At 38.5% G+C, this 18700-nt stretch overlaps 1 protein-coding gene across 2 annotated transcripts; it reads left to right on the top strand.

Moving 5' to 3' along the window:
- Positions 1–359: 359 nt before the first annotated feature.
- LOC110437848 (uncharacterized) lies at positions 360–7883 on the top strand. Of its 2 annotated transcripts, XR_012383255.1 has the most exons (3): positions 360–417; positions 802–7365; positions 7750–7831. XR_012383255.1 is itself a non-coding variant. In XM_005160376.5 (2 exons), exon 2 carries the CDS (start codon positions 977–979, stop codon positions 4868–4870), a length of 3894 nt encoding a protein of 1297 aa, XP_005160433.3. In that variant the 5' UTR covers positions 360–417; positions 802–976; the 3' UTR covers positions 4871–7883. The 2 variants fall into 2 exon arrangements, 1 of the variants encoding a protein (XP_005160433.3); XM_005160376.5 differs by having other exon boundaries at positions 802–7883.
- Positions 7884–18700: the final 10817 nt, after the last annotated feature.

Here is an 18700-nt window from a genome sequence, read left to right as displayed (position 1 = left end):
ATATTATTTGTTTTTATTCTGTCTATTCAGTGTCCTTCAACAAGAACGGTGGTGGTGGGGTTTATAATATTCACAATGGTATTTTATTAGTTGTTGGTTTAACCATGGATGAGATAATGGCTTCTATGTTATTTTCTTTTCAATGACATTTCTTGTCACATGTTCAAAAACAACAACCAATATTGCATGTCTATAATTTATATAATGGGTATAATTAAACAATACTTTCACTATAACGTAATGTAGGAAAGTCCTATACAGGGTTGCAGTTCTTATGAGTATACCCTAGATGGCGCACCTCTCTAATTTGACCGACATTCACTACTTTCGCTTTCAAGAGCAAGCACATGGCAAAAATCACTTGTGAGGCACGGTGAGAAGGCAAACATCTATCCTGTGTGCGTTCATGCCAAGAAAGTAAGTTTATTTACTGATTCCCACCAAAAATATGGGTAATACTTATGTTAATACTGTTGTAACAATATCTGTAATGTTGTATTTCACCTTTAATGCATATATTTGCATAATCTTATGTTATATGTTAATCTGTGTTGGGAAGCTAATATGCTAGTCCAAACTATTTATGCCATAGTATGTTTCCTTGTTGGATTAATGTATATATTTTGACACATGGTGTAATGTTGAGTCATTTCTAAACACTACAGTTTGACAGTGAATTTATTCCTATACCTAAAGATTATTTTCTGTTGTAATCTAAATGGAAAGGTTTGACTGTTATTTGTTAATTGCTAAACCTGTAATATTTTATTGATACTTAATTTGTTCTATTTTATGTTCCAGACCACACACACACACACGCACGTACTCACTCATTAAAGCTATTTTTGGATGAAACTCTCCGAGCCCTTTACTCTCTTACCGGAGTCTCCAGTTTTCAAGGACTATCAGAACATTCCAGAGGTTCCACCTCAACAAATGGTCCTTCGAGCCGGATGATAGTAACCTTGAAGACAACATGCAATCCGAGCAGGAGGTCACACCAACCATTGTGCAACCTCGTACTCAGCGGGAGAGACATCCACCAGCCTACTTGGGTGATTATGATGTTGGATATCAACCAAGCCAGATTCCAGCTTCCAGTGCAGGGGACAGTAATACAATGCCAGCAGCTGCCATTGCATCTGCACATCCAGATGAAGCGCATGTGCCTTGCCGATCATTATCAGCACATTCATCAGCAAAGTCACGTCAAAGCCGATCCAGGACAAAGACCACCAGAAGCAGTGTATCCAGCCATTCGACAGCTTCGCAACTGACAGAGCTACAGGCAGCTATTGTAGAGGAAAAGCTGAAAAGTATGGAGCTAGCAGAGATGCAGAGGCAGATGGTGGAGGAGAGCAAAGCTGAGGAGCAGTGTGAGTTCCTGGATCAACAAGCACGCTTAGCATTATATGAGAGAGAAGAATTACTCAGAGAGCAGCAGAGGAGAAGTCATCAGTTAGATGAAGAGGCTCGTGCAGCACACAAGACCAAAGAACTGATCACCAAACAGCTTGAAAGACAGCGTCGTATTAAGCAGAAAGAGATGGAGCTGGAGAAAGCGCGTCTTGTTGCTTCACTTCTCCGAGAATCAGAGACTGAGAATGCAACTGCTATTTCACAAACTGAAGGTGAACTTGACCCAGAGCAGGTACAGACTGATACACTCCGTTTACCAAAGGTAGAGGTTGCTCACCATACACTACGACAGTTCCCTGATAGTACACAGCACTCTACACCACACACATATCAGAGTAAACCTGTTACTGCTCAGCCATTAGTTCCACATTCAGTACATGAGCCCATTACCTCTCATGCTACATCCAAATCATTATATGTAGAACCAATGAATGTTGTTCCTTCTCCTATCTGTTCTGTTGCAGCACCAGGTGTGTTTCCCTCACAGGTAAAATTACATGTTGCAGATGTTTGCCCTCCTTTAACCGTACAGCCATCTTTGTCCTATGAGAGACAAACATATAGTCAGTTAGGCTCTAACCTTCTATGCCCAGGTGCATCATATGTGTCTCCGGATTCAACAGCGACCAGCTATGCTCAGCCACCTCACCAGTCAATTTCAGTACCGTCTCAGCCCACAATTAATCAGTCACAAAATCCTGTTAGGCAACAGCAGTTAAGCTCACAGCCATTACCCAGGCTAAATGTTCCCAGTGTACAGCCACCAGCCCCAGCCAATGTTATGGATATGCTAATTGCTAATTCATATGGTATACCTAAACCAGCTCTGCCTACATTTGAGAGTGGTAGGGAGTCAGACTTTGCCCTACTAAAAATGGCATTAGATAGTCTCATAGGCTGCCACACTCATCTCACAGAGCAGTTTAAGTACCAGGTACTTCTAGACAGAATAAGACTACCCAGTGCATACAAATTAGCACAAGCCTATATGCATGATCCTACACCGTACACTACTGCATTGCAAGCCCTCCAAGACAAATATGGGCAACCTCGTCAACTTGTACAGAGTGAACTTGGGTCCATTTTGAACTCTCCACCAGTTAGAGTAGGGGATGCCGAAGCCTTTGATAATTTCGCTCTTGCAGTACATGCACTTGTAGGTATGCTTCGTTCTTTAGAAGGGGAGAATGGGTACGAACTGAAGTGTGGCTCACATGTGGACAGACTTTTAGTCAAATTGCCGGCTACCTACCGAGATGGATTTGTTGAACATTGTCTCAGTCGTGGTATACTCGTCACAGGGACAGATAAAACATACACTCTTCATGACTTAGCAGCATGGCTTCAGCTAAAATCACAGGCGAAGCGCATCTCAAGTAGAGCTGTTGACATGTTTCAAGAACAGATAAAGCCTCAAAGGAAAGGGAAGAGTAGCCATACATCATCATCTTCTGTGTACTACAACATTAGTAGCAGTCATGATAAAATGCCCCTTACGACTCTGCCATGTCGTACCTTTCCACAAAAGCCCAGGGACAAACCAAAAGCTTACTGTCCATACTGTAATACCCGTGAGCATTATCTCAGTATGTGTTCCAAATTTAAGTCACTGACGACTACCCAGATCACAGAATGGATCAGAGACAAAGGTTGTTTCCGCTGTGGACGCAATCACAAACCTGAGGCTTGCACCCTCAAAAAGCCCTGTAATATATGTCAAAAGCAGCATCTTACTGTACTACATGATGTAAACATGCAGGAGCCCAACAAGGTCCTTATGGTCAGTACCTCAGCAGACACCATTTATCTTGACCGTCCCAATCGTCCTCAACAGGTCATGTTAAAGGTGGTCAAAGTACTCATACATAATGCCAGACACTCACTAGAGGCTTATGCTTTGCTAGATGATGGTTCCGAGCGGACAATTCTCCTCTCCTCTGCTACACAATACCTCCAGCTGCATAAAAACCCTGAAACGCTCTCATTGAGAACTGTTCGACATGAGGTTGTTCACCTGAAGGGGTCATCTGTATCATTTGAAATTTCACCCGCTGACAATCCTAGACAAAAATACAAGATCCATCATGCCTTTACGGCTGATGAATTGGGTTTCTCAGAGCATACTTACCCAGTGAAAGTACTGATGAAAAAGTACAAGCATTTGCGAGGGTTACCAATACCAGAAATTGATCATGTGCGGCCCGTACTACTAATCGGTTCCGACTTTCCACATTTGCTCATTCCCACTCAGCCTGTGCATATTGGCCCAGCAGGTGGACCTGTAGCAATCTGCACCCCGCTTGGTTGGACACTCCAAGGTCCTGCCAGCCTGATGCATGTTCCTAGTGATGAGCAGCGGTGTCTCTTCACTGCAGTGGGACCTACCCACTTAGATCTACAGAGACATGTGGAGAAATTGTGGCAGATCGACACTTTACCTTATATCAGTGAGAAAGCAGCCACTCGATCTAAGCTCGATCAACAAGCACTTGAATTGCTCGAGCAGCAAACTGTAAGGGTGAATGTAAATGGCACAATGAGATATGCTACACCACTTCTCATGCGGAAAGACAGTCCTTGTCTAAAAGCACCCACATCGGCTTGTCTTTCACTACTTCGAAGTACAGAACGGAGAAGCATTAATGACCCCAATCAAACCCTGACATATTGCGAGGAGATTCAGAAACTTGAAAATGCAGGTTATGTAAAGAGGCTGACAAATGAAGAAGTTGAATCCTCTGCTGAATCATGGTATCTACCACATCACTTAGTCCACCACAATAACAAAGCCAGGCTTGTTTTCAATTGTTCATACCAGTACAGAGGACTTGCGCTTAATGAACATCTTCTTCCTGGGCCAATCCTGGGTCCATCACTTCTTGGAGTCCTACTTCGGTTTCGTGAGCACACAGTGGCAATCAGTGGGGACATTAAAGCAATGTTCCATCAGATCAGACTTTTGCCAGAAGATCGCTCACTGTTACGTTTCCTTTGGAGGGACATGAAGAAGAACGAAGAGCCAAATGTCTTTGAATGGCAAGTCCTCCCATTTGGAACAACCTGCAGTCCCTGCTGTGCCACATATGCGCTACAACGACATGTGAAAGACAACTGTGTAGGCTATGAGGATGTTCAAATGTCTGTCGAACAAGCATTCTATGTAGATAACTGTTTGCAGAGTCTTAACTGCCCAGAGAAAGCTCGCAGCCTAATTGACCGAATGCGTAGTCATCTGTCGTCAGGGGGGTTTGAAATCCGCCAGTGGGCCAGCAACATACCCCAAGTAATAGAACACCTCCCAATAGAAGCCAGAGCAGCTAGCACTGAACTGTGGGTTTCTGAGCATAGTTCAGATCCACAAGAGCCAGCTTTGGGTCTCCGCTGGAACTGTCTCACTGACCATCTTGGATACCAACACCGTCAAGTTCATTATTCTGAACCCACACTCTGAAATGTTTACAAGGTACTGGCTACACAGTATGACCCACTTGGATATCTAATACCTTTCACTACGAAAGCAAAGATATTAATTCAGGATCTTTGGAACCTAAAAGTTGGTTGGGATGATGTTATCCACCCAGAAAGCCTGCGAATACAGTGGCGCCAATGGGAGGCTGAACTGGCTAATTTGCACACCGTTGAAATACCCCGAGCATACATACCACCATGTGCAGACACAGAAGGCATGCAGAGAACCATACATATCTTCTGCGATGCCTCTGAACGCTCGTACGGGTCAGTCGCTTACCTCTGTACTTTAGATCAGCATAACCAGACACATGTTGCTTTTGTGATGGCAAGATCCAGGGTGGCTCCACGCAAACAGATATCAATGCCACGCTTGGAGCTTTGTGGAGCTCTCACAGGAGCGCAGCTAGCAAAGTTACTCAGTAAAGAGTTGTCTATTCCTGCCAGAGATGTTGTCCTGTGGACTGATTCGACAACGGTCCTGAGTTGGTTAAAATCCGACTCCTGCCGCTATAAAGTCTTTGTCGGAACCCGCATAGCGGAAATTCAGGATTTGACATTGGAGTCTTGTTGGCGATATGTTAACACTGCAGACAACCCAGCGGATGATTTGACCAGGGGGAAGACTTTGGTAGAGTTAACCAAATCCCAGCGCTGGAGTCAAGGACCACAGTTCATTCACCAGCATCCAGACACCTGGCCATCCCTGCCTGAATTAGCTGCTCCTGATGATCATGATGAGCTAAGAAAACAAACATTCTGTGGCAATACAATCATCACTACGCCTCAACCTGCCATCTCCAATTATAAAAATTGGAGTGAACTGTTGAAGTTTACTTACCAGTCCCTTCACGGGGCGGCTGATTTCATGACTGCAGCAGATGCCATTGAGGTTGAGTTACATATACTAAGGCAAGCTCAGAGTGACAGCTTCCCAGAAGAGGTGGGTGCACTGACAAAAGGTAAACCCATATCCACTCAGAGCCGTCTGGCTGCACTAGCCCCCGTGTATGATCAAACAGTTGGTCTTATCCGAGTAGGCGGACGGCTTCGCAGAGCTGAGTGCCTAGTTCCAGACACCATACATCCCATAATACTGGACCCTAAACATCCAATTACCATGCTCCTAATCAAGAAATATGACAACCAGCTTCTCCATCCAGGTCCAGAACGGGTCTTAGGTGAGATCAGACGCAAATACTGGATCCTTCGTGGCAGGGAATCCATTAAGAGACACCAGTACAACTGTGAAACATGCCAAAAATGGAGAGCAAAGCCTGTAATACCAAAGATGGCAGACTTGCCTCCATCACGTTTAAGACTATATAAACCCCCTTTCTGGTCAACAGGCGTTGATTGTTTTGGCCCATTCACCATTAAAATAGGACGACGCACTGAGAAACGCTGGGGCATCATATTCAAATGCATGACGACAAGTTGTATACATCTTGATCTCTTAGAGAGCATGGACACAGATGCCTTTCTGATGGCTTTACGAAGATTTGTATCACGTCGGGGAAAGCCATTTGAGATACTGGCGGATAGGGGGACAAATTTCAGGGGAGGAGCCACTGAATTGCAAGAAGCTTTTACAGCGTTAGAAGCTTCACTTAAAGAACAGTTAGCTGGTCAGGAAATTACATTTCAGTTTAATCCGCCACATGCCCCGCATTTTGGTGGTACCTGGGAGCGAGAGATACGGTCTGTCAAAACAGCTCTTCAGGTAGTCATAGGCAATCGAACTGTGACTGAGTCCGTTTTACGTACAGTGCTGGTAGAGGTTGAGGGAATCATCAACTCCAAGCCACTCGGGTATGTTTCCTCGGATGTAGCTGATCCAGACCCAGTCACACCCAATCTATTGCTGATGGGCCGTCGCGATGCATCACTCCCACAAGCGATCTACTCCTCTAGTGATCTGTTAGGTAGAAGGAGGTGGCGACATAGTCAAATTTTGGCTGATCATTTTTGGGTAAACTTTGTACGGCATTACTTACCAGGCCTACAGACACGCCAAAAATGGCAAAGGGACACCGGCAATTTAACTATTGGACAGATCGTCATGATAGTTGATCCACAGTTGCCACGAGCTTCATGGCCTATTGGTAAAGTGATTAAGACATATGCAGGTGTAGATCATTGCGTACGTACTGCAGAAGTGCAAGTGAAAGAGCGAACTTATCTTCGGCCTGTCGCCCGGTTAGTTAAGTTACCATCATGGGAAGATGAGGAAGGAAACAATTAGCCTTGAGACTTTCCCTAGACTAATTACAAATTTATCTAGTAAATTTGGGGGCGGCTTTGTAGGAAAGTCCTATACAGGGTTGCAGTTCTTATGAGTATACCCTAGATGGCGCACCTCTCTAATTTGACCGACATTCACTACTTTCGCTTTCAAGAGCAAGCACATGGCAAAAATCACTTGTGAGGCACGGTGAGAAGGCAAACATCTATCCTGTGTGCGTTCATGCCAAGAAAGTAAGTTTATTTACTGATTCCCACCAAAAATATGGGTAATACTTATGTTAATACTGTTGTAACAATATCTGTAATGTTGTATTTCACCTTTAATGCATATATTTGCATAATCTTATGTTATATGTTAATCTGTGTTGGGAAGCTAATATGCTAGTCCAAACTATTTATGCCATAGTATGTTTCCTTGTTGGATTAATGTATATATTTTGACACATGGTGTAATGTTGAGTCATTTCTAAACACTACAGTTTGACAGTGAATTTATTCCTATACCTAAAGATTATTTTCTGTTGTAATCTAAATGGAAAGGTTTGACTGTTATTTGTTAATTGCTAAACCTGTAATATTTTATTGATACTTAATTTGTTCTATTTTATGTTCCAGACCACACACACACACACGCACGTACTCACTCATTAAAGCTATTTTTGGATGAAACTCTCCGAGCCCTTTACTCTCTTACCGGAGTCTCCAGTTTTCAAGGACTATCAGAACATTCCAGAGGTTCCACCTCAACACGTAAATTAGAAGTGTAATAGAAAAAATATATATTTTTGTGCCATTTTGAATTTTACTCGAATACAAATACAAATACTTTTCCCCCTCAACAAATAAAAATACCGGCTGCTCCGCACATCCCTAATATATATATATATATATATATATATATATATATATATATATATATATATATATATATATATATATATATATATATAGAGGCAGCCTTCATGACTGAAATGAAATACAGTTTCCATCAAGGCTTAAAAATATGTTTTTGATATTTTGATAGTCCTAATATATATATATATATATATATATATATATATATATATATATATATATATATATATATATATATATATATATATATATATACATACATACATATATATATATATACATACATACATATATACATACATATATATATATATATATATATATATATATATATATATATAGGCAGCCTTCATGACTGAAATGAAATACAGTTTCCTTCAAGTCTTAAAAATATGTAATTGGTTAAACGGGCAGTGGGCCGAGTTACACAGACCAAAATGAAGACACATTCTGACACATAATACACATTTTCTGGGGAGTGTAACTGCCTTTAGCATAGTTTAAGTCTTTAGCATGTCCTTTAGTCAGAAAAACAAGTACTCACTTAGCATGTTTCCTAAATATCTACAAATATTGCAGTATGTTATGATTTAGAAGAGTAAAAAACTTACAGCACCTTTATCAAGCATAACAGCAAAGAGATTCAGTAATTGACTCTCAAAATACACCATTCACAGCCTGTCATGAATCATTTATTCCATGCGCTGAAGTGTGCAATAAGATAGCAGATGAGTAGTATCTCCACATAAAATGAAACCGCTTTTATAAAACTAATGATATGACAGCAGTCTACCTCTTGTGTAGGTGTACACAATTGTAAGCTTATTGTTCAAAGTGATATTCGTTTTGTTACATGTTAAACCTTTTAGAGAGAGAGAGAGAGAGAGAGAGAGAGAGAAAATGAATGAGTGCAATTCTAAAGGCTGACTCTCTTTTCCTCTTCCATTGCTGTCGTTCCTCCACAGGAGTTCGATCACATCAATGCATCAGTCTGTTTAATGGTGCACACAAGTGGGCGAACCGTTACGCCCACCCATTCATCTCAGCCAACATATTCCTCTCAAGGTGATCGCAAAACCATCATCCTCTCATTTTTAATCACTACGCTTTTGTCAGGAAAGACATGCTCCTGGATCTGCATCTTCTGTTAGTCCTGCAACAGCATTACTGTCAAATGTGCAGTCTTAATTCAATCCTTAACCATCGTAACCAGATGTCAAATAAAAATTTTAAAAAATCAGCGTGTGGGTAAAAACATTATATATTATTTATTTTAAATTTATAGATACATTTTTTATACATTTTAGATATTTGTGAATATGTTTGTATGATTTTTAAACATTATTATATATAATATTATGTAGTTACATTACAAAGCAAAATATGGTGGTTATTTTAATGAATTCTGCATAGTTTACATTTTCATTCCCTACAATATATGCTGTCGCAGCTTTATCAGAAACTGTAGAACACTTAAAATAATACCCTCAAATTTTAACCTCCAAGATTTATTTGTCAAATTCACAGCATGCCACAGTACTTGCTGACAATAAAATATGTTGTTGCTAACATCACTGCCAGACTGCCCTCACAGAAAAAGAACCAGTCACTGCACATGTCAAAGTTTGAACGGTTTATGCCACTGAATCTTTGAAACCTATTTAGGAGTTTTGTTTGAGGCCATTTGGATCAACTAAATGAGAAATGTTAAATACATTTATTCATTTAAAGGAATAGTTCTGCCAAAAAATTGAAATGCTGTCATTATTTACTCATTGTCCACTTGTTCCAAACCTATTTTGGAGTCACTTTTTTATTTTTAACACAAAGCAAGATATTGTAAAAAATGTTGTAACAAAAACAGCCATTGACTTTCATAGTATTTTTAACCATGGATGTCAATGGCTACTTTTTTTTTTTTTTTTTTGACCAACGTCCTTCAGAACACCTTGGTACATGTTCAGAAAATTCTGAAAACCTTAGTAGTAGTAGTAGTTGTTGTAAACTTTGTTGTCCTTGACAGGACATTTGTTATGGGCATCCCCATATTGCTGCAGACATTCCATAAAAACAAACAATTAAAAACAATACAAAATGCAGCAGTTACAAAATTTATAATGATAATTAAGATAAACTATTGTAAAATAAACCCACTGAAATGGGTACAAAAGATTTCTTATATCGGTTCAACCTACACTTAGGGACACTTTATCTCCTATACCAGAGGGAAGCAGATCATAATGTGGAAATAAAAAAATGTGTTGAATCATTCAGAATCATTTTCACCTGTTAAGGACACAAATCTCATTTAAATTTGAGGATTAAAATATTCATACTGCCCAACTATTTACCATCTTTGAGATGCATCAACTTTTTTTTTTCTTTTTTTTTTTACACTGTACAGATAGGCTGCCAAACCACACTGTAATACCATACTCGACAATGCTTTCAAGAGCAGCTTTATAAAACATCATAAGCATCTTGTTAACTCCAAAAGGACGTAACCTCCATAAAAAATACAATTTCTGGTGTAAACGAGCGCAAACTCACTCTATGTGTGTTTTCCATGTAAAAGAACTGTTAATGTACTGTAAATGCCCAAGTATAGGCCTCTGACTGAGTAATAGGATGGTCACCTGGTGGTTTAGACATTTTTAATTTTATCTGTGGTGGTGGTGGTGGTGTATAAGGTTTGGTTTAGTAACGTACCTCTATGGAAGTCCGGGCCAAAACCAACACATTCCACTTCCAAACAAACTATTTTGTGTATATGAATGCAACAATGACCAAAGACATATATGAAAAAAATGGGACATGTCATGATGCAACCTTATAGACAAATGCTCAAGAAACACTGTTGTTGTTTTTTCAAGTCGCAATGTTGGCCATTACACTTCAAGTTCAAGCAAAGGGTGAAAATGTGCCATGATCTAAAACAACTAGCCATGTGTGAAAGCACCCACTACATATTTGGTCCAGACCAAATGAACAAAGAGAACCAATCTATAAGTGTAAAGACAATCTAAATTAGAAATTCATTTGACAGGACAGTAGAGAACTGTTCAATAATGTCATCATTTTGCAAGTTTTTCCTTCTGGGGTTTTATAAATTGCTTAAAGAGACCTGTGAACAATGTTTTACCATTAGACTCTGGTAGACTGCATCAGTGGCTCTACAAAAGCGATGGCATAAAAACAAAAGCTCAGTTTTTCTTGCAAATTTGTTGTTCATCTGTAGTTTACCCAAAAAAAAACTTTTCTAGAGCTAAAATCACTTTCAATTACTGCAGTACAAACATGCCAAAAAGTGGTTAAATTTACCAGTTGTTGTAAGAAATAAGCAAACTATCCTCCTATGTGAAAGCCCCTAGAGATATACATCAAGCATAAAGTCAAGCAATCAATGTAAGAGCAATATTTATCTGCACCACATCCTAGTGGTCATTTTAACACACAGGAGTAGTCCTATAATGTTTCTTAAAACACACACACAGCACTTTTAAACTTCACATTATAGCATTATTTGTATAGTTTATGCTGTTTCTTCCAGTAAAGAGAACCACAAACTTCACTCGTAAATGGAAAACCATTTTTCTAAAACACCATTTAAAACTCAAAATTAAAGCTTAAAGCTCAAAAATGCCAAATATCTTTGGGTTGTAGGACTATAAACTGAACACCTGGAAACAAATGTCAGACTTCCGAAATTAATTGTCATATCATAAAATATGCTGATATTTCAATGATTGTGAGTCTCCTTTACCGTCAGGATTTGGGGCATTGGCCTGTTGTGGAAGAATTTGCTTCCTGGGGTCTGTTCTTTGTATATGGATTACTCAATTAGCTGGGTTTGATTATTGCGATTTGACACTATCCAGGATCGTTTAGTTTTTCAAAACTCATCTGAGAGTTGTTGTCATAGCAACAATTCTGGTAGCTCATTTCATTTAAACAGGATTAGATCGGGTCATTTCAAGCAAAGGTAATACTGAAAGTATGTACCAAATGCTGATATTTTCTTTTTTTTCTTCTTCTTCTTTTTTTTATGCCAAGAACAAATTACATTATTTATACAGAAAATTATAATTTTTTACTCATATAAAACCCACTTTAACAAACCCTAAATACACTGCCTAAAGAACGATACAAATAAATAAATAATAAATAAAATAAAAAAATTTAAATTAAAGGAAAAGTAATTATAAAAAAAAATTGTAAAAAAGGGCTGCCAAATCTTTTTAAAATAAAAAAATAAATACATACATAAATAAAATAATAATAAATACATATATAAATAGAGTGACTACAGTAATGGGTAATGCGATCAGCGATAAGGCTGTGGTATCTTACAATGGTAAGTTAACATAGAAGAAGCTTGATAAATGGTGATATTTTCTTATAGTAGTAGTTATGTACACTTGGGAAAATAGTAAATGAATAAATGAATTAATTCATTCATTCATTGTTGCTGAATGAATTATATATATATAAATAAAGTTTAAAAATATATATTAATAACACTTACGCAATCTGCACTCCAAAATAAAAGTACAAAGACTATCACCCGCTTTTTTTTTTTTTGTGGGGGGGGTGACTTTTTGAATACAAACGCGTATAAACGCTTTAGTACAGTTTGTGTATAATAAAAGAAATGCAAAATATTCAACTTTTTTTTTTTAAGGAATAATACATTTATGCAGTCATGCACATGTTTTGACAGCTAATATGAGAGTGGTTTGATGCTTTACAAAAGTTACAACTTTTTGTTGTAAAAAAAACAGTTTTACCAACATCAATATACTTTTGTGATGAGAATTTAACTTAAACATCCAGTTATTCTTTACACTGATTAGGAAACCTGCTACTATGATAAAGAAAATCTGCTCTAACTGTAAAACTAAATAAATTGCTAAATTCTCTAGACACCGGAAAGTGTAAAGCCTGTAGCCCACAATAAAGGTGGAAAATTATTGTATATCATATTTAACAAACTATAATTAAATATGTATTTTATGTAATTCATGGATTATTGAATATTAATTAGATGATGTCATTACGCTGCTGTGCCGTTAGCCAATCGTTGCATTGCTGATCATGATTTAGTGCAGTGGTCACCAAACTTATTCCTGGAGGGCCGGTGTCCTGGAGATTTTAGCTCAAACCCTAATCAAACACACCTGAACAAGCTAATCAAGGTCTTACTTGGTATACTTGAAACATCCAGGCAGGTGTGTTGAGGCAAGTTGGAGCTAAATCCTGCAGGGACACTGGCACTCCAGGACCGAGATTGGTGACCCCTGATTTAGTGGATCGACAGATCTGTCCTTCACAACACACACAGCAATCTCAGATCAGTTCATCCAAACATTTTAATCTGATTCACGAACTTGAAGAACCAAATTAGACGGAGATCAGTTAGCAAGATTAAAAGATCCAGGATCTGCCAAATCATCTTATATCATTTAAGCGAGGTACGAAAAATGGACCCCTAGTTTGATAGATCTTCTCTCCAGTTGAATGTAAATAAAACAAAAGACATGGTGATAGATTACAGGAAGGCTTCTCCTAGCCCCAGCATAACAACTATCAAAGGTTTAGACATTAAAATTGTTGACACGCATAAATATCTAGGGGTCGTTATCAACAACATGTTGACGATCCATCTTTGATCATTTTGGGTTTGTGCCACTATGATGACACTGTTTTATAAGCAATTTATTGAATCTGTTTTATCTTTCGGCATTGTAGCTTGGTACTGCAATCTGAGTCTGTCAAATCAGAACAGGTTGAGTAGCCTTCTAAAGGTGGCAGGCAAGATCATCAGTTTAAACCAAACTGGTCCAATGGTAATTTACCATGTTTATGTTTTAAAGAGAGCTCAGGGAATCGTATTACCCCATATCACCCATAGTACTCTGTGTTTCAAATGTTGCCATCAGGACATTGTTTTAGGCCCTGTTTACACTAATATGTTTTAGTTTTAAAATGGCGTTTTAGAATGAAAACGATCCACGTTCACACTGGCGTTTTACCTAGCATTTCTGAACAGCTCTCCATCCACACTACACAGCTAAAAACGCACATCACGTGCCCACACACATGGATGGGCTCCAGGCAGGATGTCTGAACTGTTTGATTTTTTTCGAAGAAAAATAAAAGGCAGTTTTGTTATAAATATGTATACAGTGAAGATGACGGTCATATAAATATATAAATGCCTTAACATTTTAGTGTCTGATAAGTTGTTAACATCAAAAATAAAATAAGCAGTTCCTTATACCATGCTTTCATTTTATTGTTAAGATAGTGAAACAATGTAGCCAGGGTGATGTGAATGGCGTTATAAAGTACACTGTTTTTACCCGATGTGTCCTTAGGAGTTTGTTTTCCATATCAAACTTGCGAAGTCTGAACCTAAGGAAAGGGTGCAAGACAGAACTTTGTGCACTTAATATTGAGAAAAAAGCCCCAATCAGATTTTTCAGATTCAGGCGAATGTCTGCAGCCATGCCTCCGTTTTCAGATGTCTCCGTTTTCCTACTGAAACGGAGCAGCAGCGTTTTAAAATAAAACTGGCCTCTTCAACTCTGTTTTCAGGGCTCAAAAACTCTGGTGTAGTGTGGACAGAAGGCTTAACGGTAGCAAAATTTAAGCGTTTTAAAACTAAAACATATTAGTGTAAATGGGGCATTAGAGTTCCTATTTTCAGGACAAACAGAATTAGAAACTATTTTATAATGGTGGCCATTAGGTCATTAAATGAGCAGTTGTTTTGTGGTAATATTTTGGTAATGTGAACATGAAACTTCATTTGTGCTATGGCACCTTGCTGCAATTTTAGTTTCCCTAAAAGAGATAATAAAGTTGAGTCTGCGTCTGATTAGACTACATTTGGCAGCACTGATTAAAGATATGAAAAATGGAAGTATTTTTTTCAGGAACCTACTTAAGTTTTTTTTCAAACTGCATTGTAAGTTGATCCAACATATTTAAAATATATATATTTCACAGCAAAGTTATGATGCATCTATTGTTTACCTGACAAAATCAGACAGCTGAGAACATCTTACAAGCTTAGCCATTAAATTAACACAAGTCTGCATTATGATTTTTTCGTATCGTAATTACAGATCAGGACAAGCAAACAGCACAGCTAAGATACAAGTGATTCACATTCTCTAGTTTTTACCTCTAGGCATCTGGGCAGCTGTAGAGAACATCTGCACTCTCCGCTGATTTAATTCTCCCTCCTGAAAAGACAACAAATCTCTGTGTCATGCAGGTTATTTCACAAGAAGACAAAAGCGCGTGTAGTATGTGGATGCATGCAGAGTGACTTGCTATCCAATAGTCTGAGATTTGAAAAGATTGATAGCACAAAAACGTTTTATTACAAGCCCTTACTGATTATATTAAAACATGGATACTTGATTGGTTTTGTTAACTACAGCTTTTGTACTTCATTGTAGGGCATCTCCTGTAATGGACTGCATTTAGTATTTGACTATTATGTATTGGACTACATAAGTTCATCCAAATGGGACTCCTTAACAATTATTTTGTGTACAGTATCAATAAGATTTTCTTTTCACCACTAATCTATTATAGCAAACCAATCAATAACAGTACACTATAGTATGGCAAGCTTAAAGGGATAGTTTACACAAAACTGTAAATTATCTCATGACTTACTTGCACTCATGTGAATGCAAACCTTAGGAGTTTCTTTCTTAGTATTTTAAAATAAGGTATTTTAAGAAAGCCAAAAATCTGTAACCACTGACTGCCATGATATTATTATTTTCTTCTATGGTTAATGGTTACATTTTTCTGTGTTCAACAGAATAAAGAAACTCATAAAGGTCTGAAATGAGTAAAGGATCAGTAAATGATGACAAATTTTCATTTGTGGGTGGACTATCCCTTTAAGTTGAACTAATATATAGAAGAACATTTTGAGCGTTTACTAACTACTAGAAGCACAAACAGATAAAGTTTAATATGTCTATGAAGAAGCTTGATGAAAGTATGATTTTTTTGTTACAGAAATTAACAAGTTTATTCAGCAACAATATATTAAATTAATCTTACATGTCATAGACTTTCAAAAATGTCAAATAAATGCTGCCCTGATGTATATAAAGACACAGATTCATTCACCAATGGTTTATAAATACCCATACATGCACACATGAACAATTTAGCCAACCCAATTCACCTATACTACATGTTTTTGGACTTGTGGGGGAAACCGGAGCATGGGAGGAAACCCACGCAAACAGCTGGAGAGCATGCACCATATAACTATATAAAATATTTCAGTATATGTCGCCCACTTCTGCACACATTTGATATTTTGGATTTGTAAAAAATTTAATACATTGTTGCTGAATAATATTTATAAACACTCCCTGGCCACTTTAATAGGTAAATAGGTGTCCAACTGCTTGCTAACACTAACACTTCTAATCAGCCAATCACATGGCAGCAACTCAGTGCAGGCATGTAGACATGGTCAAGACGATCTGCTGCAGTTCAAACCAAGCATCAGAATGGGAAAGAAAGGTGATTTAAGTGACTTTGAATGTGGCATGGTTGTTTGTGCCAGATGGGCTGGTCTGAGTATTTCAGAAACTACTGATCTACTGTGATTTTCATGCACAACCATCTCTAGGGTTTACAGAGAATGATCTGAAAAAGAAAATCCAGTGAGTGGCAGTTCTGTGGGTGCAAATGTTGATGCCAGAGGTCAGAGGACAATAGCTAGGCTGGTTCCATCTGATAGAAAAGCAACAGTAACTCAAATAACCACTCATTACAATCAAGGTATGCAGAAGAGCATCTCTGAATGCACAACACATCCAACCTTGAAGCCGATAGGCTACAGCAGCAGAAGACCACACCGGGTGCCACTCTTGTCAGCTAAGAACAGGAAACTGAGGCTACAATTCACACAGGCTCAGAAAAACATTGCCTGGTCTGATGAGTCTCGATTTCTGCTGCGACATTCAGATGGTTAGGGTCAGAATTTGGTATTAACAATATAAAAGCATGGATCCATCCTGCCTTGTATCAGTGGTTTAGGATGGTGGTAGTGGTGGTGGTGTAATGGTGTGGAGGATATTTTCTTGGCCCACTTTGGGCACAATAGTACCAATTCCACAAAATACCTATGTATTGTTGCCGACCATGCCCATCCCTTTATGACCAGAGTGTATAAATCTTCTAATGGCTACTTCCAGCAGGATAATGGTCCATTTCATAAAGTCCGCTCAAACTGGTTTCTTGAACTTGAAAATATGTTCACTATACTGAAATGGACTCCACAGTCACCAGAACTCAATCCAGTAGAGCGCCTTTGGGATGTGGTGGAACGGGAGATTCGCATCATGGGTGTGCAGCCGACAATGTATAAAAAGTGTAATTTTTTATGTCATGTAAACATTTATCTGCAAATATTAAAGTTTAATTGTAAATTAAGATTTTGCAGAGCTATATCAGTCCATTAAATAGACTTCCATTTCACAAAATGTGATCTCAACAGGGGTTTTGAAAGATGTTATTTATGCCAGTGCAACAGCTGGTGGTGCTTATCATCATCATCTACTTTACTCTCATACTAATTCATAAGAGTAATGCAACAGCACAAACCTATCAGGGACATGGCCACATGCAACTCTACATTCTCTTGCCAAACTAGCGAGTATGATGTTTGCAAGGTAAAACCCAAGATAAAAAGTATGTTTTATGGAGAAATACAAATAGCAGAGATAATTCTGATTTGTATTGAACAAAAGTTATTAAAAATACATGTGGAGATTGATATTTCTGACAGCAGCGAGAGATAGATTTTTATCTTAATAACAAGGAATTTCATCTCAACAATATGGATTTTTGATTTCAGATCAGTTGTGTTTTGTAAAACTGATGTGAGCGCTGCGTTTGACTACCTACAGGGGCCAAACAATTTTCTGACCTAACTTTAATGAGCCTACAAATTCAGCGCAGACTTGGTATCCAACCACACACACAGACTGAATAATACATGGACAGAGATGAGGGAAGTCTAACCCACACTGACACCCCGTCTCAAATGCAACATTCTTCCATTTTCAACAAACGCAACCATTACTCTCCGCTGAGCTTTCAGTAAAATGCACCCTGGTGTCTCAATTCCCAGATTTCAGACTATTGCAGAAATTTGAAAAACCTCACACTGTAAACAATTGACCCCTTGGAAACACCGCAGCTACCAAAAAAAAAAAAAAAACGAATGGTTTCAGCAGGATGGATGTTTGCAGTGGTTTTCATCAGTATGGAGATGTAGATGGAGTGGACAGATGGAGGGATGGTGAATGGAGAAACTCAGGACGTCGGACAGCCTGGAGTGTGGGAGGTTACTGAAAGGAAGCAAAGGGGGAAGAAGAGCGAGACATGAAGTGACATTTCAGCCCCAAGAACTGCCAGAACGCTGCACAAGTCAAAGCTGAATCACTGAAGAGGGAAAGGAAATTCAAAAAAATAAAATCCCAAAGTGGACGTGCCTCAAAGTACTGAGTGGAAGGAAGAAAAAATATCCTTTGACTTAAAGTAATTTTTTAGATTGAGTCAGTTCAGGGTCAGTGGATTGGATTTGTCCAAGCAGTTTGGAAAGCTAGCAGGTTTGATTATAATAATTCCATGGCATTTCCTTATGTAGCCTGTAAGTAAA

The sequence above is a fragment of the Danio rerio genome, chromosome 7 (assembly GCF_049306965.1).
Source record: "Danio rerio strain Tuebingen ecotype United States chromosome 7, GRCz12tu, whole genome shotgun sequence".
NCBI lineage: Eukaryota > Metazoa > Chordata > Actinopteri > Cypriniformes > Danionidae > Danio > Danio rerio.
Note: the sequence above shows the minus strand (reverse complement) of the source record. Positions and strands in the feature narration are given on the sequence as shown.

Bases quoted from the DNA above. Each gene is read 5' to 3' on its own strand.
- LOC110437848 (XM_005160376.5), top strand. From the start codon at position 977: ATGCAATCCGAGCAGGAGGTCACACCAACCATTGTGCAACCTCGTACT.